Source organism: Musca domestica, unplaced genomic scaffold, assembly GCF_030504385.1.
Source record: "Musca domestica strain aabys unplaced genomic scaffold, Musca_domestica.polishedcontigs.V.1.1 2, whole genome shotgun sequence".
Taxonomy (NCBI): Eukaryota; Metazoa; Arthropoda; class Insecta; order Diptera; family Muscidae; genus Musca; species Musca domestica.
The window spans coordinates 19,656,348-19,681,243 of NW_026712249.1; the positions used below are offsets into that span (position 1 = coordinate 19,656,348).

At 35.6% G+C, this 24,896-nt stretch overlaps 2 protein-coding genes across 5 annotated transcripts in view; both read right to left on the bottom strand.

Annotated features, from left to right (window-relative positions):
- Positions 1 to 1,543, bottom strand: part of LOC101899792 (neuroglian) — a 207,676-nt gene extending 206,133 nt beyond the window's left edge. For all 3 annotated transcript variants that reach the window (XM_059121916.1, XM_059121918.1, XM_059121917.1), the window contains exon 1: positions 1,304 to 1,543. The gene's annotated coding sequence lies outside the window, so the exon portion shown is untranslated. The remainder of the gene's footprint in view (positions 1 to 1,303) is intronic.
- Positions 1,544 to 7,283: 5,740 nt separating this feature from the next.
- On the bottom strand, positions 7,284 to 18,719 carry LOC101891076 (protein tramtrack, beta isoform). Of its 2 annotated transcripts, none has more exons than XM_059121919.1 (6): positions 18,267 to 18,719; positions 15,658 to 16,067; positions 14,425 to 15,586; positions 12,169 to 12,293; positions 12,022 to 12,101; positions 7,284 to 8,026 (listed from the first exon to the last, which is right to left on the bottom strand). In XM_059121919.1, exons 1-6 carry the CDS (start codon positions 18,555 to 18,557, stop codon positions 7,968 to 7,970), a joined length of 2,127 nt encoding a protein of 708 aa, XP_058977902.1. In that variant the 5' UTR covers positions 18,558 to 18,719; the 3' UTR covers positions 7,284 to 7,967. The 2 variants fall into 2 exon arrangements, with proteins under 2 accessions (XP_058977902.1, XP_005189415.2); XM_005189358.4 differs by having other exon boundaries at positions 12,022 to 12,104.
- Between the last annotated feature and the right edge of the window lie 6,177 nt (positions 18,720 to 24,896).

Below are 24,896 nucleotides of genomic sequence, written 5' to 3' on the forward strand. Positions count from 1 at the left end.
ATCAGACACAGTTAAGTTGGTTTGTTTTGCTGTGTTGTTATTGCCTTGGTTGAGGTGAGGTTGGCATTACCTCATTTATAACAGGGAGAGATAGAGAGAGAGAGCTCACAAAGCCATGCTCAGGTGAGAATTTGATATTAAATGGGGGAGCTAGATAAAGAGGAAGAGCGTAATAGATACCAACCACCTTAACTGACTCTGTGTGTGTGTGGTGAAGAGCTCTCCTCCAACAAACTAACTGGGAGTTGGACAACAACACGAATAACTACGTTAATGTTCGTTGTCTCTTCCTCTTCTTTGTGGAAAAATTAAAGTCTTGTTTTTTTTTTACTTGAAATTTCAAATGAAGATTTTTTGTTGTTGTTGTTGCTAACTCTTTAATTTTTTTTTGTTGTAAAATAACGATGATGATGACGAAGATATTTAAGAATTGTTTTTGTTTTCATGGAGTTGTTGTTGCTGTTTTCGTTGCCATTAAAGAATGGTTGGTTGGTTGGTTGGCTTTCAGGCTGCTGTTGTTGTTCACGGATTTGTTTTGAGGTGAAGTCGAGTTTTTTTTTTGTTTGTTGTTGTTTTTGTAGAGTAGTTGATTATTATAACAGTAGCGGCGGGTAGAGGAGCAGTTTTTTTTATGGAAGAGTACAGCCACCTTGTTTCAAGTTAAATTTATTTTTATTTTATTTTTTTTTTCAGCAAACGAGGTTCTTTGAATTGTCTTTCATATTTTTGGTACAAACATTTATTTTTAGAATTTTTTTTTTGTGAATTTTTCTTTTGCTATTTGTTTGTGTCACCAAAAAATAAAATTCTCTCAAAACTTTTTCACAATTCATTGAATATTTAGTTTTATTTTCGTATGTTGCTTCATCTTGATTTTCTCATAATTTATTAAATAAATTTTGGGTGCGGCGGCATTTAACTATGGTTGTGGGCCACGCTGTTCACACAGTGGAGAGGCGCGGAGAAGCATTCATTCACATCATCATCACATAGTTAACAACAATTCATATGATTATTTGTTGGTTTAATTAAGACAATTCCAATTTAATATTAATCCCATCAAAAAAAATAGTATTCCGCATAGGCAGCCTCTGGCTTGAGTTGAGGCGCGCTCCCGACACTCACAAGGCAACAGAAAAAAACTACATGCCATGAAAATCATATATACAAACAGATTTTCTCATCAACTTTTTTCTTTAACGTCAAAAACGAAAATATTTTCTTTATACTTTTTTCCCAGTTTACTTTATAAGATATTTGTTACTGTTGCCTTTTTATTAATAAATTTTAAATAATAATTTACTTTTCTTTTTCCCAACTCTGCCACTCACAACAGAAACTATTCTTTATTTCTATCTATCTTCGCGCAGCAATGAAATAAACGAACCAAATCGTATCGAAAATCAAACGTACACTAAACAAGAAAGCGCCGCCGACACGGACAACAACGACAGACACTCACACACACGTTTCCTTCTCACGTCCAACTATTCTATCCGCAATAGGGGACGCACACACAACCAACGCGTTCGACGTAACGTTTACAAATGATGTTGTGGTGGTGCTCAACAACTTTTCAACATTGGATTTTAAGTTGCTGTGGTGAATTTGGGTGATGATGGCTGGGGGAAGCTTACGCTCATGCTCTCTCTCTCACATTTGGTTGAGTACAGTGACATAGACAAATGAAAATATAGACAACGAAAAGTTAGTTTTGTCTTTTTTTCTAGATGGCTCTCATCATGTTTTGCATAGTCAACATGCTGATTTACGCGTTCAAGCCACTCGACTTCGAAAACACATTTTATCGTTTTTCAAGAATTTCACTGGAATATTCCCATATTTTTCGATGTCATCACGTACTTTTCACATTTCTTTTATTATGAAATAATTTTCAGCTGACAAATATCCTACAGTTTTTGTTATTTTTAACATTTTTGAATTGAGTGACTTCAAAATTCCCACTCAAACCCCTGAAACGATATGGACGACATCTGCAGATCCGATTTTTTTCGAAGATAAACGGTGAGAGCATTTCGTTGTCTATATTTTCATTTGTCTATTACAGTGATGGTATTTGTTCTCTCATTTGTGTTAGTAGAGATGGCAAAAAATGTTGATGGGTACATTATTTTGTGAGGGAAGTTTGTATTGTAAATTACACTGTGATTACACTGTGCAACGAAATTTAATTTTTTCAATAAATAAAGGGAACATCCGGCATATTATGTAAGTAAAACTAAAAATAGAAGATATAAATAAATTATGTCTTCAGAAATATTACAGATAATAATACGAGTAATATTTTCTGTCAAACTTGTTAACCCACAAGCGAGACAGAAAAGGATTTTATTTGATTTTTTTTAATTATGGTAAAAAATTGAAAAATTTCAGATTACATTAATACGACAACACTATTTCGAACTGCGTCTAACTTCACGCGATTTTTGAAAAAATGCATTTGGGGAAGTCCCTAAAAGCTAATTTATCATAAATTTGCTGTGTAATTTACTGGCGTAAATATTAAATAAAAAAACAAGTTAAAAAGCAGTAATTTCGGCCAGACCGAACTTTGAATACCCTCCACCATTTAAAACGAATTTGGAAATTTTCAAAAAAAAAAAAAAAAATAAAATCCGTTAAAAATTCTGTTAAAATTTTAAAAATACCGAATATAGCCGTTATATTGTGTTCTATATGACGTGGACCTACATAGGCATTGTTTGTTATAAGCCATTACCATATTCAAATTCGCAACTTGAAATAAACGGTGAATAATGTAGCTAAAATCATCAAAATATCGTGTATAGGGAGGTGCCGTTATATGGGGGCTATATGAAGACGGGGGCCTTCATAGACAATTTTCTGTCACAGGCATCCATCACAGCATCCATTACGAACTTCAAATACGACATTTCAAACAATTTTGGTAACTATTGTACCTAAAATCGTCAAAATACCGAATATAGGGATCAATACCTCCCTATATGGGGCCTATACAAAGACCTGGACAATAGACAATTTTCTGTCACAGACTGTACTTCCCATTACGAACTCTAAATACGTAATTTGAAACTACTCCGGGGAATAATGACGCTAAATTTATCATATTACCGAATATTGGTAGGGGACCATACGAAGACGTTGACCTGCACAGACAATTTTCTGTCTTCAGCTGTAGTATCCATTACGAACTTCAAATATCAAATTTGAAACAATTCCGATGAATAATTTCGCTAAAATCATCAAAATGCCGAATATCGGGAGGTACCTTTATATGGGGGCTATGCCAAAACGTGGACCTACATGGCCCATTCTCAATGCCAAAAGTCCTGCAGACTTAATATACATTTGAGTAAAATTTTATCAATCTATATCAAGAAGGATCCAATTTTGAGTGCACCGAAGCTAGCAAAAAATGCTGAAAAGGATTTGGGAAAAGTATGTTGCCCTCAAAGAATAAGAAATATACTGCATAAGTCGAATTACAAGAGGAAGAAGAGCATAAACCTCTAATCAGCAAGCGAAACCAAGAAATAAGATTGCGATTTGCCAAGAAGCACATATGAGAGATTTTTTATTTTGCTAGAATGTGTTGTTCACGGACGAGAGCAAATCCAAACTTTTTTGGTTTAGATGGCAGACCTTATGTATGGAGAAGAGCTCCAAAAATATGAATCACGATGGTGGCTCAGTAATGGTGTGGGGTTCATATTATACTGAGGGTATTATGGATCAGACTATGTACCTTTACATTTTGAAAGAAAGTTTGCCACTCTTTAAGGAAAAGCTCGGCCTTGGCGAAGAATATTATACCCTACACCACTAGGTGGTCAGGGTATTATGTCTTTGTGCATTTGTTTGGAACAGGCAAAAGGAAACGAGATAGACCCATAGTTTCTTTTGATGATCTGCATAGAATCACATTCTGAGTCGATTTATGCTTGTCCGTCCGTCCGTCCGTCTGTACGTCTGTCCATCTGTCCATATACTTTTGTAAACAAAGTACAGTTCGCATTTATTGCCCTATCCAGATGAAATTTTGCACAAATCATTTGTTTGGCCCAAGGACGAATCCTATTGAAATTGGAGATAATCGGTCAAAATTTAGATATAGCTCCCATATATATCTTCGTCCGATTTGCCTTTTATTGTGCACCAAACCAAATATCAGTCCGAATAGTATGGAATTTTGCACGTACGATCAGATTGGACCTGAAAATAAGTATGCCAAATTTGATTGAAATCGGTTCAGATATAACTATAGCTCCCATATATATTGTTCATCCGATTTGTTATTTTTGTCCTCCGCAGCCGTAATATGCACTCTGTAACAACAATATTTGGGGAAATATATCAAATACAGCTCAGAACATTTGCTAAATTTTATCGAGATCGGTTCAGCTCCCATATATAACTTCGTCCGATTTACCTTTTATTGTGCACCAAACGTCTAATATTTGCCCAAATTGGATGAAATTTGCCACTTACGACCGAATTGAGTCTAGAAGCCAAATTTGGTGAAGATCGGTTCAGATATAGCTATAGCTCTCGTATATATTGTTCATCCGATTTGTCATATTTGTTACCAACAGCCCTAATATGCACTCCGTAACAACGATATTCAGGAAAACATATCAAATACAGCTCAGAAATATCTTTGCCAAATTTTATCGAGATCGGTTCAGATTTGGATATAGCTCCCATATATATTTTTATCCGATTTCAATTTAACATACCGCGTTTTAAGCGTCAGTCCAAGCAGATTTTTACCATTAACCAATACACGCCACGCGAGGGCTCTGAAATTTACATTCGACGAAGAAGTCAATTGGCGATCGGCGAGAATATCGCTGCCGTAAGAGCCAGTGTTTGAGAGGTCCCCCAGGAACATCCCAAAAACGCCGTTCTCAGAAGTTGGGCATGGCTCGGTTCACTTTACAACGGATTATTCGCATTGATTTGCATTTGTTCCCGTACAAAATTCAATTGACGCAAAGAATGTTGCCTGCGGACAAGCCTCGTTGATTGGAATTTGCCCAAAAGGGCCCAAAGGTCCGTCGAATACGGGCAACCCTGTATAAGTCCGAATTTAAAAGATACAAATGCTAAAGTCCTTTGAACTTTAAATTACAATTGTAATCATAGCGTGTATGATTGAATTCTCCCATAAAAACTTGTAATTGTTATGCGCAGCTCTACTAAATTAGCAAAGTGGTGTAGGGTATCATAAAGTCGGCCCCGCCCGACAATCAAGACAATGATCCGACAGATTTATTCATTTTCTTTGACGATTGCCACACGCAACAATATAAGTTTCTACTTTAAAATAATGTAGTTGCAATTGAACTAACGTTAAATCACACAAGGTCGTTCATAGATGTCAGTGTTCTTGGATGGTTCTTGAACAAGATAGCCCATGTTTATTAAACGGCGAATGGTAATGCAGTGCATCGTTTTTAATTTTGAAATTTTGTCGATATTTTTTTAGTTTTTAGTATTTTATATAGATGGCGCTGACCTAATTAGTTAGTTTTTATATCCTCCCCCATAGTATGGGCGGAATATCTAGCTTCCGAACGAGCGCACAGAGGGGTGAAATCACAAAACACGGAGATTAATTGAAAAATGAAATCCGTCTTTTGGAATAAATGTTTTTAAACTAAATTCTACTTCAGTACCGAAAATTTCAAAGTCATACGTTGTTTAGTTTTTTTAATTACACAGTGGCAAAGTTAAGAAATATTTCACTTTTTCGCAAGAAGGAGGAAAAAATTTGTCTTTGGTTTTATTTGAAGTGCAATAATTTCCATCAAAAGTTATTATTTTAAAATTGAAACATCGAATACAGGTAGTTATCAGGGTTCAAAATATTACCAAATTTTCGCCATATCCGAAAAGTATGTGGAGTTTTTAAAAAAAATATCGAGGTCTAAAAATTTTAATTTTTTTTAAGTATGGAATGTCATCTTTCCTCATAAAAATATGTAGTATTTTTGTCTTCAGATTTAGAAGGTTTTACAAAGGATACATTATTTTTTCTGGCTTAACTCAAATTTCAGATTTATATAGGCAATTTTTATAATATTTCCATCTATCCAGAAAACAAAACACCAAATAATAAGTTTTTAAAAAGCTCTGTCTGAAACCCGCAAAATACCTAATATTAGGAAGTACCATTATATATTTTGCAGAGAGAAATTTCCAAAATACATAAAATTTGGAACTGCCGCTATATACGGTCAATACTTAATAGTGGATTTATCTTCACAAAAACTTAGCAGGGAGAGATTTTGTCCACTCAGAACTCAAAATGTCAAGATACTCATGATTGCGTTTGAAATTATGGCCGAAACCTTCAACATACCAAAAAATCAGGAAGTAACACTTTATAGGGGCCTTACCGAAACGTGGGCCGATATGTCCCATTTTTAATGCCAAACATATTAGAGGTAATATGAATGTCTGAGCAAAATTTCAGAGCGATAGAATGCTTCCCTGAATTAATCTCCGTTTTTGGGCATCTCACCCCACTGTGGAACGTCTTTTTTACTAAGTTTAAAAAATATTTCAATCTCAATTTCAATTTTGAATATAATCTTGTATTGTTATTTACATAAAGAAACATTTCAATATCAAAACTGAAATATTTATAGGTTTAGGAGTCGATGTTACTGTATGAAAGATGAGGTGTAGCATACTGCTTCAAATAGGCCGAATAAAATTATTTTTTTAATTTTCAACAACTAACATTTAGGGGAAATAAAATGATTTTTTTTGGACTTATCATTACTGATGTAATTGAAATATTTATTATTTTTTTATTTTTGTAAAATATTTATTTTAAATTAAATACCATTACAATAATATGGTTCATTTTTGTGAATATTCATTTGTTTAATTCTTAAATGTTTTTATTTTATTTATTTTTTTTTAATTCTACTAATCATAAATTACTGTATGTCCACATACATAGTCTGGGATGACTTGTTCTTTTTATAAATTTAAAGGGGAAAACCAGGGCAATTTGGATTTTTTTGAAATATATTTTCCTTAGGTTAGATTAAACTAACCTCAATATTTTTTTTACAAATTCAAAATTTTAATTTTATACTTAATTATAATGGAGTTACAATGAATGACAATATTATTTTAGAATATATAAATTTCATTTATTTTCCAATTAAATATTTACATGTATGTTTTTTTTTAATATTTAAAAAACGATTTTGGTATATTTTAAACATCTTAGGAAAAAGTAGAAAAAATAAAAAATAATGACTTGAATTTGGTAAGAATGTTTTGTTGTGATGACATAGGAATTAAAACACAAGATGGAAGTTTTACAACTATTATTAAAAAATGTACAAAAAAATATTCTTAAAAAAATTAACAAGAAACTAAAACACACAAATCTTAAAAAAAAGCCTCACACTAAAAATTAAGGTTTGTCTTTTTTCTGTGGGTTTTTTTTTCATTTGTGATTTTTTTTTTGCCTTTGTAATAATTTATACTTAAATCTAGTAATTACTTTATTGTATATATGGTTTTATAATTTATAATTAAGTATAAATTTAATTATCAATATTGTTGTTTTTTTTTTCTTTAAACATATTTTATTTTTATAAAACTTAATTGTCATACTTTTAGAAAATTATTTTTGTTTTTGCTTAATTGTAAAAAAATTCACTAGACATGTAATTTGTTTATGTACACAGGAAGGAATGGTAGTGGGGAGGAATTGTGACCAATGAACGCTAACAAAACTGTTTTTTTTTTTTCTAAGCTTTTATGACTTTGTGCCGGTTTTTTGTTTTTTTGTAGACTTTGGCTTTACATTTTCAATTTGTTGCAAAGTATTCCTTTAAGTCATTTCATGAAAACTGTTTAATTCCTTATTTCTTGGATTTTGTATGACTCTGTGATTTTTGTAGCGGTCTTCGTCCCATTGTTTTGGTAGTTTTCTCTCACATCTGCGGCCGTGTCCAGAGTTCACTCAAGTCTTTGGGTCGCAATTTACCAATGTCTGGAAAATAAAAAAGACACAAATTTTTAATAAATATTAATTTTTAATTAATTTAATGAACATTAGTAAAAAAATGTATTTTTCAACTCATGAGATAATTTAAAAAAAATCTTGTCTATATATCAAAATGTAGATCAATTTTGGTGAGCCCAAATTTGAAACAGGGTAAATGTGACAAGGATTATCAAAATAACGAATATCGATGGGTATCGTTACATGTGCGCTATAGGAAAACGTGAACCTAAATTTTCAATGCTCTGCCACGACAGCTAGAACACATTATGAACTACAAATACCAATTTTTAGACAAATACGTGGAAAAATGTGGACAAAATCATAAAAATACCGAAATCGGGAGGTACCATATGGGGGCTATAACAGAACATGGACCCATATTTACTATGTTTCCCCACCGGAGCTAGAACCCATTACGAACTACAAATACCAATTTTTAGACAAATCCGTGAAATCATTTTCAATACAATTAATGATAAAATACAAATTGTTCTGCCAAATTTTGAAGCGCTACGTCAAATATTGTGGGCTGTATCGTGATTTCAACAGACAGAGGGACATCGTTAAATCGAAGTAGAATTTTCTGCTGATCGTGAATATATATATGGGGAATGACAAAGATAATATACCCGACCCGGAATGACAAAGTTAATATACCCTCCTTTTCAAGATGGAGGTTATAAAAATAGAAGACAAGCGTTTTGAAAGACTAGATCGAAAAATTCTAACATCGGGGTGAGTTCCGACCTCCTACATTTTTTTGAAAGTTTCGCATTTAGAATCTTTGGAATCCATTTATTATAGGTATTAGTTTCTTCGGCAATAATAATGATAAACTCGTATTATTTTCGACGATTTTTCAAATTATGGTTAAAAACTCCCTTTAAACGGGATCGTAGGAACTTCAAATATTCTACAAAATTATTTATCACGACATACTACTATGGGTTCAAGAATAAATCAAAACTGCAAAGCTTATCTAAACGCCAGGAATTCATGAATATTAAAAACACATTTTAGAGTTCAAGCCGTACTTCATGTCAGTTTATGCAAAATTCTCCTACAAAGAATCAAGTTAGAAGGATGTCGTCAAAGACAAAAATATTCCTCATCAAATTTCGTCATAGGTCTCCAAAGAAAACAATTCTCCAATTCCATTGTATATACAAAAAATATTTACATCAATTCTGAAAAAATGGCGAAAAATTATTATAAATTCTTGATCAATTTTTCCGTCGGTAATTTTTCAAGTTGATGCATGAAAGTAACATCAAATTTCGTTTTACGCCAATAGTGTCAAAAGAAGAAATATTCTACACAAAATTTCACTATAAATCTCAAAATAAATTATCTATCTAGGTTTTAGAGTTTTGAAGAAAATTGCATTTGTAAATTCTATATTGAAAGTGAAAATTATTTGTTTCCTTTTTTTGCCCGTAATTTTATACGTTTCTTATATGAATTAAAATTTCCCAGAATATATAATTATTTGGGAAAAGTGTTAGAGGAAGAAATATTCTAGATAAAATTTTAGTGTGAGTTTCAGAATAAAACACATATGCAAGTTTGATATTTACCATAAAAATATAATTAATTTTGGTTTATAAAACAACCTTTCTATTTCGAGCATTTTTTCCAAATTACCCGCTAGTTATTTGGTTTGTGGATCAAAAGTGAAAGCATGTTTCGGGTTCTTAGGCCTTCATATGGACCAACAAACGTTGTATTACTTTAAGATACAATCCTTTTCAAAATGGGTCATGTAAGTCCACTTTTTGGTATGGTCTCAAAATAAGTGTAAACCCCAATTTCAAGTATTTCTGAGTTTTTTTTTTTAAATTTTGTAAAATTTTGCTCTTTTTAAGTTTTTATTATGTAGACGCACTACTACAAGTTATTGGGACGTTCTTGGCCATATTTTCCAATAAATTTGGCTTTACATTACTTTTCAGCACTACAATGTTTTGTAGTAGTAGAGTAGCGCCTATATTTATTCTGAGGTTTTTGACTACATTTTCCAATCGAATTTGTAAAACATTTTTGGTTTTTTAGTGTAGAAAACCCTCGAACAGAAGGTATTTAAGTACATTTACGGAATAGTCTCCATATAACAGAACATCCCAAGTTCACGTTCCCACCCGATTTGGAATGGTGTCCTGAGTTATGTTGCTGTCAGAAAAGCAAAATTCGAAATGATTTGTCAATTCCCATATTATTTTTATTTATATTTTATGGACTTTTATGAATATAATAGTACGTTTATATATATGAGGGTTAACCCACTGGATTTGGATTTAAATTGTCATATCCATTACTTTTACTTCAAATAAATCCTCTCAAAGTAGGTTAACCCTACAAAAAGTTCTAACGTAAACATGGCATAAGTTTATATGAGGCCCCTTTTATTACACTTATATTATACATTTTCTGTCGAAATGGTTGCCATTCTTAAAGAAACCATAATAAATTTTTTCAGCCAAATCAATTGAAAAAGGGTCATGGAGATACCCTCGAAATAATTTAAAATCAGGGGGTATATCGATATTAGGGCTGTAACAAAATATGAACCTAAAATGACAATTTTTTTCCTATTCGCATTTCAGAGTAATAGAAACTCAAAATACCAAAATGTCAAATGTCAGTTCAGGCTCTATATTAAATGTGGGAAATGTGTCTTATAAAAATTGGGGTTCTTTTGTATATAATCAAAGCTATACAAATCCCTTAAAAAGTTTGCCATGAAAATTGGAAACTTTTTTTGAAATTTCGATCTACAAACAGAGCACTATCATTTTCCATAACCCAGATGGATGGTAAAATTATAAAAAAAATTTTAGCGAATTTGAAAACAGTGTCAAATTTGTCAAAAATTAAAAAAAAAAAGTTTTTTTATAAATAAAAATTCATGATATTTTATTAATGGTACACATTAAATATACGAATCCCTTGTGTTCAGAGAATCTCAATGAAATTTGATGCAGAATATTTTTGCCTTTGACAACGTTTGTCTGAAACTATGTTTCATATTACTTTCACGCATTGATTTGAAAAAAGAAAACAAAAAAGAAGAGAAAATGTTTTTCGGCAAACATGATATTGATATTTAGTTAATATAATATAAATATTGAGCTTATGTATTTGGTGACATTTAGTGAAATTTTATGTAGAATACTTTTCCTCGCTCTAAAATAATGTTTTATGGAACTATTTTGCATAAAATTTGACGGAAAGCGACTTTAACCTAATAATGTTATTCTTCAGATTTTTGCTATTACTACTGCCGGCGAAACTATACTCAACTCAACTCAAAAATTTTCAAAAAAGGAAAAGTGGGCGGAAATTTCTTGCCCAAATTCGGCTACCTCCCGCTAAGAATTTCGAAACGTCGATACACGTGTATCATATTTTTTGCTCGCCTTTCATAATCTTTTTGAAATTTTGGCAAAAAATAATTCTCTCGCATAGATTTTATTTTTATCATCGAATTTATGTTAGGTTCTAATAAGTGCATTACCGGTGGATGAAAATCCATCTTGGTACCATTTGTATAAATAGCCGGACCATCCAGAAGAGGCTCACCCCCAATGCAAGTGCCCCTACTGGGTATTAATATTAGAAGAAGATAAATTATTGTATAATAGGTCTAGTTTTCACAATAATTTGGATCATTAGGTTATCATACCGATCATCAGTCATTTTGGAGGCAGAAATATTATTGATACCACTTTGGTATTCCCTTCATGGTTACGGAACAAAATAATTCTGAGAGACCCTTTTCCGCAATTAAAAGTAGTCGTTTACATTATAGTGCTTATATTTCTGAAAATCGAAAAGTTCTTCGAATTCTGCAATTTTAATACGAATCCAGTCAAATATTACTGGTAATTATTTTGAGAAGTCACCCCCTTAATAAGACTCTGTATATAACCTCATATCTATTTTGGATTGAGTAAATATCATTTATTATCAATTTTTCTTACCCAATTGTCCCGGTTTTGGTGTCGGCCAAGCCATATCAAATCGATGCTGCATTATGGAACTTTGTGGTCTCATTGATGTGCTGCTACATTAAAGAAATCGCAAAAACCTATTAATATATAATTCGATGGGTGATAATTTCTACTAACCTGTAGGGATGTTTTAGACAACCATATACCTCTCGATAGCGACCATAGAGGGTTCCGTACGATACACCCAAAATGCGTGCCGCCTTCTTCATTTCAAGTCTTTTATTTTTGATGGCATCGAGGACCTAGAGATTAAAAACATTTTTAAGGTTGGAAGGGAACACGAATATACAAATCTTTATAAAAATTACAGAATTATAAGAACTTCTAATTGAAAACAATTTTTATCTGAAGAATTAAACAGTTCCAGTTTGAGCTTACTGAACGACAAAACATAATAAAGGAAAGGTCATATATATTATAAAAGAAAATCTTAAAATATAATTCCCGTGCATCGAAGTTCTGAAAGTTTACATCGCAAAGTAATCCGAATAAAGTGGGTACAAGTTCCATATTTTTTTTTAAATTTTTGGATTAAGATACATTTTAGGTATGGAGGTCCTTAGCAATATTATTAATAACAAGTAAAATAGTATCAGTCTGTTTTGCTAGCAGATATATACCCAGCCCTGATTATTCTAATTTTTGACTCTTTATGGGGAAGGTTCCGAAGCAGTTGGCCAATATTGACCAATTCGTATGTGACCTAAGACTGATAAAAATATTACAACGTCCAAGATTTGGACAATACCGACTACTTCCTATACTTTATATGAGATATGTGCAAATTTTTGGAAAATGTGGAAATATGTGAGAGGTAACAGATATAGCGGACCGAAGTATTCCATTTTCATACTTCATCTAATATAGATAAAAATATTGGTATGTGCAAAATTTGTAGGAAACCGAACATTCATATCCAATTTTATGCGAAATCAAAAATTCCATATTCACCTCAGGTTTCTGACTTGTTACGCAAGTTATGAGAGATATAAGTATTGAAAATGTTAACCCTTTGTGGGTGAGGTACCAGAAGAGGTTGGCTAATGTATATCATCTTCATAACAAAATATTTGGATGTGTGAAATTTGAAGAGAGTTAGGTGCTTATTTCACTTTCTTTGAGCGTTTGGTTTCTCCAGATCTTGAACCCTATGTGGGGGAGGTCCAATCTCTACCATCTTTATAACAGATCTTGTGTTGATGGAAATAATGAGATGTGCCAAGTCTGAATGGAATCTGATGTTAATTTCGCGTTTTAGGAGCTTCATAGATATTCAGAATTTTGACCCTTTGTGGGGGAGGTACCAGAAGGAGTGAACATATATTTCCCATCTTCACAGCAGATCTTGTGTTAGTATACATAATGGGATGTGTGAAATATCAAGAGAATCGAACGCTTATTTAAGATTTTATAATCGTTTCGGTTATGCTAAATTTTGATCCTTTGTGGGGGAGTTACCAGAAGGGATGGTTTGATCTCTACTATCTTCACCACAGATCTTGAATTGATAGAAATATTGAGATGTGCCAAGTCTGAATGGAGTCGGATGTTAATTTCGCGTTTTTATGAGCTTCATGGATATTCAAAATTTTGATCCTTTATGGGGGAGATACTAGAAGGAGTGGGCCGATATATCCCGTTTTCACACCAGACATCGGGTTAATACAAATGTTGTGATGCGTGTAATTTGAAGATAATTGGACTCTTACTTCACATTTTAAAAGAGTTATAGTTATTCCAAATGTTGACCATTTGTGGGGGAGGTACTTGATGGAGTGCAGCGATATTGTCCATTTTCGCACCTGACCTAGCACTGATGCAAATATTAGGATTCGCAAAGTTGAAACACAATTGGACTATCCTTTTTCTTTCTGTGCAGTAAATTATTTTCTTTGAACTTGTTGATATTTTGTGGGAGAGGTACCAAAAGGAGTGGAACGATATTGGCCATCTCCGAACTCGATCTAAGTATGGCAATAATATTACGATGTACCAAGTCTGGACCAAATCGGATACTCTGTTTGAGATTTATCGGATATCTGTTCGAGATTTTTGCTGAACCGGATTTGGTCCAAAGAGACCTAGAGTCTAAAATAGTTATTTCTATGAGGCAAAAGATATATACCCTCTCTGGCCACACGGCTGAGGGTATGACAAATGATTTATACCCCAGGTAGCCAAATGGCTAAGGATATACAAATGTTGTGGAGGAGGTTACTTTGCGATATTAACTATCAAAACGCCGATACAAATATCTTCTACTTTTAGCTCTACTCTCATAACCTACTGGGGTCTTCCTGTTATTATTTTTTTTTGTGTTGCCCAGTATTTTATGCAATTTTTAACTTCTGCATGGCTTAAATATTGACCTACCCTTCTCGTAAAGGGTTCCTCCCAAAATTGTGGCCGCCGACCCTTGGCAAGATAATCATCCATTTTTATGACATCCTGCCATTGGGACATTTCCTCGCTGGTCAAACGTAAATCGGCTTCATTATAATCGTCCATTTTAATGTCAACATATTCATCGGGATGATTACCGCCAGCCGAGCCGTTAGAAGCAGCCGCCGCTGCAGATGTGGGTATGCTGGCCGTTGGGGCGTGTATAAAATCATGAGTCATCAGAATACCATGTTCATTGATGAGATAACCTTCGGGGACATATTTGCCATAGTGATGTGACAGCGAATGGGGATGTAAAGAGGGGGCACCTGTGGGCGGAGGCGGTGCTGCAGCTGTATGATGTCCATGATGATTGGACACGACGGCTGTGGAGGTTGAGGCTGATGGTGAATTCGATGAGGAATGATGATGGGAATGATGATTTGTGGCATTTGCAGATGATGATGCCTTGTGAGCTGCCGTGGGGCCGTTGGGTGAAGATGCCGAGCCTGTGGAAGGTGAGGACGTGGAACTGGATGTGGAACCACTGCTTGTGGAGGATTTTTCCTTGGTTGTGTGATTATTCTTTTGTTGCTGTTGTGTTTCCATTTCTTCAACAGTCTGGGGAACTGTGGCCGCCACTGCATCGTCCTGGATAAATTCTTCATTTTGTTCGGTTTTGGGTGATTTCTGTGATTCATCTTTGGAATTTTTACGCCTTGGCTCTTTGTGTTGAGTAGCTTCGGGTGACGAATCACTGCAAGGTTTCTCTTTTTTAATGGTTATGGTTTCAGCGCTAGATGCGATGGCATCATTGTCATGGGGTAGGATTTTGGAATTGTCATCCTCATCATGATCATTGAGATCTTTTGTTGCCTTTTCGGCCTCCAATGAACTGGTTATCCATTCTGGTTCGGTTGCTGTCTCATCATCCGCCTGGGAGTTATCTCGACCCTTGTGTGGCTTGTAGCGAAGACGTTGTTTTTGTTGTTGTACATGATGTTGATAGGCCTCGGCGGCCGAGGGGGAATTGGGTCGGGAATGTTGGGTGTTGGTTGTAAGCTGATGATGTGGACGTTCATCGTTAAAATGTGATCCTCCCTCCATGTAGGGTGGCTGATCTCCCGGATCGGCATAATGGCCCAGTTTGCGCCTGAAAAAAAAAATTAAAAAGACGGGGTTATTATAAGGAACTCTCTCTCTCTTTAGGTGGTGAGTACTTACACATTAAACACATCATAGGAGTCATCTAATGGTGGCCGTCCCCGCTTACGTTTCGGCCCCAAATAGGCATCATTTGGTGACACCGCTGCCACCACAGAACCATTTGCGGCCGTTGACGATAGTATGGGTGTCAAAGTGGGTAAGCGTGCATTCATTGCAGTACCATGTTTGGGTGATGGTGTCTTTTGTTCCCTCTCCCCCGAGGGGCTATGAGATCTTGCTTGATGTGATGGCTCGTGACCATAATGGTCGTAGGGGTTCATATCACGACTTCGTGATGTTGTTGGTGAATAGAATTCTGTCTGTGGTGTGGGAGGCGGTGGCCCGTCTTCATCATCCCGCCATGTCACCTCGGCTAAACCTTTTATTTTGAGATCATCGGCTGTCTTGAGCAGGGATGCCAAATTGGCCTGGAATGGGGAAGAGAGTTAATTATTAATGGGAAATAAAAACAAGTAAAATAGTATCAGTTGGTTCTGCCGACATATGTACAGGGTGAGCTGAAAAAAACTGCAACAAAGTCAAACGCCATAATTTTTTCCATTTTTTTTTAAATTTCATTGAATGAAAGCAAAAAATGTCGGAAATAGCATCGAATTTTAGAATAAATTCAGATTTGTCCTTCAAACGGCCACATGCTGCCGAATATTGTTTTGAGGTATTTTGACCCATTCCCGGCGAAGCGCTTGCTTGAGGTGATCGACACTCTGGTATTTTTTAGGGCCAAACTTGCTTTTCAAAATACTCCAGACACAATAGTCCAACGGATTGGTATCCGAAGATTTTGGTGGACATTGTGCGCTGGAAACGGTAGATGTCGAGGAACCTCATTTTGTAACCATTCTTAAGTGACGCGTGCTGAGTGCGATGGTGCTGAGTCGTGTTGGAATGTCCAAGGTCTGCGGCCAAAATGTTCGGCATTTATTCTGATGCCAGGGTCGATTAATACGAGCGGAGAGCGACCATTCAAATACTCCAGACCCAATAGTCGAACGGATTGATATCCAGACACAACGGATTAGTGGCCATTGTGCGCTGGGAATGAAGCGAGGAATCTCATTTTGTAACTATTCTTGAGCGGCGCGTGCTGAGTGCGATGGTGCTGAGTTGAGTTGGAATGTCCAAGGTCTGCGACCAAAATGTTTGTGTGTCCAAGGCTTCAGTACACCCTCCAGAACATTTTCGCGATAATATTCGGCATTTATTCTGATGCCACGGTCGATAAATACGAGTGGAGAGCGACCATCGGCTGTTATGGCGGGCCACACAATCACCATGGCCGGCGCTTGAGTTCTGGTTGCCAAAGGTACCGAAGATGCACATTTTCAGCTGACCTCTTTGGCAAGTAAACACGAACATTTTGCTTGTTTGCAAACTGCTGGACATCGAATGTTTTCTCATCGGAGAAAACCATATTTGGCAGATTACCAATTTCGGATAAGCGAAGCAATTTTTTAGCTCTTCTGGGTCTATTGTCTTTCTATTGCGGTGTAAGTTCCTGCACTTTTTGGAATTTTAATGGCTTTACCCCGAGCTCATTTTTCAATATTTGCCGAATGGAATATTGCGATATGTTCAGCTCATGGGGAGATACCAGAAGGTTGTTGTCCGATCTCTACCATCTTTATAGCAGATCTTGTTTTGATGGAAGTATTGCCATGTGCCAAGTCTAAATAGAATCGGATGTTAATTTCGGGTTTTATGAGCTTCATGGATATTCAACATTTTGACACTTGGAGGGGGAGGTGGCCAACCGAAGGTACACATTTTCAGCTGACCTCTTTGGCAAGAAAACACGATCATTTTGTTTGTTTACAAACTGCTGGACATCGAATGTTTTTTCATCGGAGCGGAGAAAAACCAAATTCGGCAGTTCACCACTTTCGGCCAAGCGAAGCAACTCTTTAACTCTTTCGAGTCTGTTTTCTTTCTGTTGCGGTGTAAGTTCTTGCACTTTTTGGAATTTCAATGGTTTTACCCCGAGCTCATTTTTCAATATTTGCCGAATGGCATATTGCGATATGTTTAGCTCACGAGCCATTTTTCGGCAACTGCGACACGGGTTTCAATCAAGTCGCTTCTTTATTTTCGAACCATTTTTGCTGATGTTGCTGTTTTCTTCCGTCCACTTCCTTGACTTCCATGTCCGACTACGGTACCAGTATCACGGTAACGAGCGATGGTACGAGACTCAAAAGATTTATTCACATTTAAATGCTGGAGGGCTCTAACGATAACCACTTGTGGTTTTCCAGCCAAATATAAAAAAATCACACTATCCCGCTTGAATTCCATCACGTATAACTTTTTTTCTGGAAAATTCTCACCAAAATGCTTTTGTACGCTTGTAAACAATATAATGAGCTGCCACTGGAATAATTTTAACAGCTGTCGGACGAGTGGCTTAGAACAGACAGCAGTCTGAAATTTGTTGCAGTTTTTTCATCTCACCCTGAATGTATAAAATTATTATTAGTAGTTTATTAGAAGTAGTAGTTCCTTCTTGGTTTAAAAATTTTTTAAGGGCGCCTAAAAGTATGCCATAAAATTACAAACACGAATATGCTGTTTCAACTATTTCTTATTATATATTCGAATTTCACACTCACATGCTCCACATTGATTTCGCCCTTGTACATAAACTCAATCAGACACTTGATATCGGCAAACGAGATATCCTTCATAATTATAATTGGATCTCGTTCGCTGGCATAATTTGTGAGCACCGTGTCGAAGAATGTACTGCAGGCGCACAGGACGACTCGATGGGCCCGTATCAGTTGACCCTCACACGCCAAGGTGACATCACAGAAACAGCCACGATCCAGCAGCTGTGAAAACATTGTTTGCAGGTTGCTGTGGTGGTATTTCCACCGCAAACAATACTGTTGCGGCAACATGTTGTACAACACTGGTCGATGATGATGGTCGGCGGCTGATGGCTGACTACTTCCTGTTGCCCCTGTGTGTGGGCTGTGTATGAGGCGAGAGGGGTTGGTTGGATGGATGTGTCCACTCTCTTGTGTTGTGTTCCGAGGGTTGAGGATTTAAATCAATTTAATCTGAAATGAGAGAAGGAGGAGGAAAAAAACCAACGAAATGGTCTTTAATAAAAATATGTAAAATTTTATGGTTTCTTAGAAAAGAAGAGAGAAAAAATATGGTAATCCCTTACAAGGAAATAGGGTTGACCATTATTTTATTTTCCCATTTTTTTCTTGGAGGGAAAATGTGCAACAGCAACAACAAATAGTTAAGATTCCAAATAATTTATAAAAAAAACTCTGTTTAAATAAAGATAAATAACCTGGTTCTATTCGGGGAGAGGAGGGGGTGGTGAGTAGGGTTGCCAGCCAATGGGGATTTTATGAACTCTACCAAAATAATTTCTTAAAGAATAGTTTACACATCATGTCGTATTTAAAGTGATTTTCTCACATTTATATTTAGCATTTTCATAGCATACCGTTAGGCGTTTTACACATTTTTTTAACTAAATAGAAACGGGAGGATGTTGTTATTATTGTACATCTTTAAAGTCAAACTGCATTTGAAAAAAAAAAAAACTACGATGCTCGAAGTTTATATTTGGTACGATATTCCTTTCGGGTGTAGCACAGACAGGTGGACGCATTTTTGACTTATTATTCCCTACAGAAACACAATATATATAAATAAAAATTTGTAAGTTCGGCCGGGCCGAACTTTAAATTCCCTCCACCATTTGGAACGAATTCGGGAGTTTTCAAAAAAAAAAAAAAAAAACTGCTAAAAATTCTGTTAAAATCTTTAAAATACCAAATGTAGCCTTTAAATTAGGGTCTATACGACGAAGTGGACCTACATAGGCAACTTTTGTCAATTGGTCATTACAATATTCAAATGCGAAACTTGAAAAAAAATATTCGGTGAATAATGTAGCTAAAATCATCAAAATACCGAATATCGGGAAGTACCCTTCTATGAAGGCTATACGAAGACGTGGATCTGTAGGCTGTAGTATCCATTACGAACTTCAAATACCAAATTTGAAACAATTCCGATGAATAATGTCGCTAAAATTATCAAAATGCCGAATATCGGGAGGTGCCGTTATATGGGGGCTATATGAAGACGTGGATCTGTACAGACAATTTTCTGTCATAGGCTGAAGTATCCACTACGAACTTCAAATACCAAATTTGAAAAAACTGCGGTGAATAATGTCGCTAAAATTATCAAAATGCCGAATATCGGGAAGTACCCTTCTATGAAGGCTATACGAAGACGTGGATCTGTACAGACAATTTTCTGTCATAGGCTGTAGTATCCATTACGAACTTCAAATACCAAATTTGAAACATCTGCGGTGAATAATATCGCTAAAATCATCAAAATGCCGAATATCGGAAGGTATTATTATATGGGGGGCTATACCAAAACGTGGACCTACATGACCCATTTTCAATACCAAAAGTCCTGCAGATATAGTACACATTTGAGTAAAATTTTATCAACCTACTTCATTTCGTTCGGAAGCTAGAATCGGACGAATTGACTGACTTAACGATTCATCAACGCCCAGACGAAACGGCTGAAGCTAGAATCTTGAAGTTTTGGGGTGAAGTCAGTCTTGGTCCGAAGGGATCAGATAAGGCTGGAATTTTGGAAATTCGTAATAGAAAATATTAAAAGGTACTAAATATGAAACCATTTGTATTTGAGGTAGCCGTAGAAATAGATCGCTTAAATTTGGAGGGTCACTAATGGAGTGTATGACAGATGTACCAAAGAGTTTTTGGAAATACGCACTACAGGGTGAGATGAAAAACTGCAACAAAGTCAAACGCCATAATTTTTAAATTTTTTTTTTCAATTTTATTGAAAAAAAAAAACCAAAAAATGTCGGAAAAGCCTCAAATCTCTCCACTAATAAACTAACGTTGTTTTTATAAAAACAACAAAAAAAGGGATAAAGCCTGACCATTTTGCAACAACAAAAGCCTCAAACTTTAGAATACGTTTAGATTTATACGAATTGGTCACCTTTGGCACGAATTATGGCCTTCAAACGGCCAATGAAACCGTCACATGCCGCCCAAATGTTGCTCTGCGGTATTTTGGCCCATTTCCGGTGAAGCGCTTGCTTGAGGTGCCCGACACTTTGGTATTTTTTAGAGCCAACCTTGCTTTCCAAAATACTTCAGACACAATAGTGCAACGGATTGGTATCCGAAGATTTTGGTGGCCATTGTGGGCTGGAAAAGAAGCTCATTTTGTAACCATTCTTGGGTGACGCGTGCTGAGTCCTGTTGGAATGTCCAAGGTCTGTGGCCAAAATGTTTGCGTGCCCAAGACTTTAAACACCCTCCAAAATATTTTCGCGATAATATTCGGCATTTATTCTGATGCCACGGTCGATCAACACGAGCGGAGAGCGATCATCAGCTGTTATGGCGGTCCAGACCATCACCATGGCCGGCGCTTGAGTTCTGGTAGCCAACCGAAAGTGCACATTTTCAGCTGACCTCTTTGGCAAGTAAACACGATCATTTTGTTTGGTTAAAAACGGCTGGACAACGAATGATTTCTCATCGGAGAAAACCAAATTCGGCAGTTCACTTCATTCGGCCAAGCGAAGCAACTCCTTAGCTCTTTTGAGTCTATTTTCTTTCTGTTGCGGTGTAAGTTTTTGCACTTTCTGAGATTTCAATGGGTAAAGCGAGCTCATTTTTCAATATTTGCCGAATGGAATATTGCGATATGTTCAGCTCACGAGCCATTTTTCGGCCACTGCGACACGGGTTTCGATCAAGTCGCTCCTTTACGTTTCGAACCATTTCTGCTGATGTTGCTGTTTTCTATCGTTCACTTCCTTGACTTCCTTGTCGGGCTACGCTACCAGTAACACGTTAACGAGCGATGGTACGAGACACAAAAGATTTATTCCCATTTAAATGCTGGAAGTGCGCTAACGATAGCCAACTGTGGTTTTCCAGTCAAATATAAAGAAATCACACTATCCCGCTTGAATTCCATCACGAATAACTTTTTTTCTGGAAAATTCTCACCTAAATGCTTTTGTACGCTTGAAAACAATATAATGAGCTGTCACTGGAATAATTTTAATAGCTGTCGGACGAGTGGCTAAGAACAGATAGCAGTCTGAAGTTGGTTGCAGTTTTTTATCCCACCCTCTATGTGTACAAAATGATACTAAATTTAGTACAATTTAAACCAATAGCGATGGAATTCGGAAATTTAAAAATAATAAGATTGCATTGTAGGACTGAAGAATGTAGGTAGTTTTGGAAATTCGTACTAAATGGTACTAAATTTAGTACAATTAAAATTTGTGTGTGAACCGATAGAGATGGAGTCCTGAAATAGGAAATTAAGATTTCTATTGGACTGTATGATGTTGGTATCTGAAATTGACATATGGAGGTGATTTTGGAAATGCGTCCTAAGTGTGCGAACTTTACTAAAAGGTACAAAATTTGGAACAATTTATTTTAGGGTGGACGGATGAAGCTGAAATTTTGAAATTTTGTATTGGGGTAGGTTTGTGATAAAGAGGGTAGGTGCTGGATTGTGCTAAAGAGGTGGTTTTATAAATGTGTACTACAAGTGCACGAAAAGTACTAAATAGTACTAATAGTACTTATAATTGTACCAGTTGGTAATTTAGATATTGGATGCCTAAAATTTAGTATTAGGATCGCTATCGCCTTGGTTTCAGAAATGTGTACTATAATTGTACGAAAAGTACTATATTTGGAATAGGCTGAAGGAATAGAGATAAAATTCTGAATTTTGATATTTAGATTACTTATGGTATTTGTGTTTGAGATTCGACGATGGTTTGAAAATGCGTTCTATATTTGTACGAAAAGTACTAAATGGTACTAAATTTAGTATTGGGTGAAAGGTAAGGTCTGTAATCCTCAAATTTGATATTCTGGTCCCTGTTGGTATCTGAAATTAAGATATGGTGGTGGGTTTGCAAATGTGTACTAAAATTGTTTTGAAATTACTAAATGGTACTAAATTGGGTATTGGGTGAAGGAATAGAATCTTATAATATACTTATAACAAGAGAACAGTTTCATATAACGAAAATTAAATCCGACCAATTTAAAAAAAAAATCCCCACAACTTCTCTCATGAACCACCCCTCTTTAACAAACACACACACATATATACTCCCCTCCACCACATCGATGACATGTTACCTCAAAAGCAACAAATCCCATTTTTCCCTTGTTTTTTTTTTCAATTTTTTCTTGCGAAAAAGGGCCAAGGGTTCCTTTTTGTCCATTTTCTTGGTAATAAATTGAAAATATTTTCCTTTTTCGTTCATTTCCTTAAAAGCCAAATGGTATTAGACATGGTTTTGCATTTTTTTCTTGGTTTCAAAAAAAAGGGGTTTCTTGGCAATTTCCTTCTTGGCTATTATTTTTTTTTCTATCTTTTTTTTTTTTTTTTGGAAAAACTAACTGACCACTTTGCTTTAACCCTTATGTCCGCCCATGGTCTTATACCTTTTTTTCCCAACCGAAACTTTATTTATTCCCCATTTTTTAATACTTTTTTTCTTGTGATTTTCATCCTCTTCTCTTGGGGGGTAGGTGGGATCGCAAAAAAAAGGACACTCACCCCCCACCCCAGCTCGACTCGGCCAGTTACCCTCTTTATGTTTTTTTCAGTTGTGAGTTTTTCCTGCTGCCAAAATGAAAAATAATAAAAAAAAATGTTTTTCCTTTGAAATGGAAAAAAGAGGGAAGGGGGGGGGGGATGGTGGAAATTCCATCATAAAATTTCAACATTTTTATTTTTTCTGGGGATAATGGCGTGTAAAAAAAACCAACCTTTTTTTCAGGTTGAGTTTTTTCCGACTTGATTTTTATACTGCCTGGGTTCTTTTTTTCGTTGATGGCATCGAGAAAAATTTCCAGAGTTTTCTCGTTAAAAATATAAAATATACGACATAAAAAATAAATGATAAGCCTTTTTTTCGATGTTGAGTTGAAACAAAAGAGGGAGAACTGTAAAAAAATGAAAATAAAGTTTTTATTTAGTTTTTTTTAAATATTGTAAAAAATTCCGGAGAGCTTCAATTTTTGGTGGAAACTGTACTTTCTATTGCAAGAGGACATGGCTAAAATAAACGAAATAATATCAAGAGGCTCCATACTGAGATATAGCCCTCCAACCTGCATCCCAAATTTTGTGAATTATTAATCGTTTTAGAGGAATAAAAAATTTCACTGGAGAAAACACTCAATTACACCGAACGAAAAAAAAATAATTTTTTTCAATAACTACAGGGAAAATAAGGCAGATTATGAAAATAAAGCTGAAACAGAAGACACATGAAATAGCTTTCTGAAATCCACTGCTGAAAACCGTCAATGAATGTTTACATCGAAAAGTAACCTAAATTGAGGGGTCAAGTTCCACCCTTTTCCACATTTTTTGAAAATTTCGTATTAAGATTAATTGGAATCCGTTGATCTCACCCTGTGAGATGGAAAAACTGCAACTAACTTCAGACTGGTGTCATTTTTAAGCCACTCGTCCGACAGCTGTTGAAATTATTCCAGCGACAGCTCATCATATTGTTAACAAGCATACAAAAGCATTTTGGTGAGAATTTTCCAGAAAAAAGTTATTCGTGATGGAATTCAAGAGGGATAATGTGATTTCTTAACATTTGGCTGGAAAACCTCAAGTGGCTATCGTTAGAGCACTCCAGCATTTAAATGTGAATAAATCTTTTGTGTCTCGTACCATCGCTCGTTACGGTGATACTGGTAGCGCAGCAACATCAGCAGAAATAGTTCGAAAAGTAAAGAAGCGACTTGGTCGAAACCCGCGTCGCAGTGGCCAAAAAATGGCTTGTGAGCTTAACATATCGCAATATGCCATTCGGGAAATATTGGAAAATGAGCTCGGGGTAAAGCCATTGAAATTCCAAAAAGTGAAAGAACTTACACCGCAACAGAAAGAAAATAGACTCAAAAGGGAGGTGAACTGCCGAATTTGGTTTGCTCCATGGAGAAAACATTCGTTGTCCAGCAGTTTGTAAACAAACAAACTGATCGTGTTTACTTGCCAAAGAGGTCAGCTGAAAATGTGCACCTTCGGTTGGCCATCAGAACACAAGCGCCGGCCATGGTGATGTTGTGGGCTGCCATAACAGCCCACGGTCGCTCTTCGCTCGTATTAATCGACCTTTGCATCAGAATAAATGCCGA

Coding starts and splice junctions, on each gene's coding strand:
- LOC101891076 (XM_005189358.4), bottom strand. CDS start 18,557: ATGTTGCCGCAACAGTATTGTTTGCGGTGGAAATACCACCACAGCAAC. Junction 16,068..18,266: donor GCGAAATCAATGTGGAGCAT/GTGAGTGTGAAA, acceptor TCCCCATTCCAG/GCCAATTTGGCATCCCTGCT. Junction 12,105..12,168: donor TGTCTAAAACATCCCTACAG/GTTAGTAGAAAT, acceptor TCTTTAATGTAG/CAGCACATCAATGAGACCAC.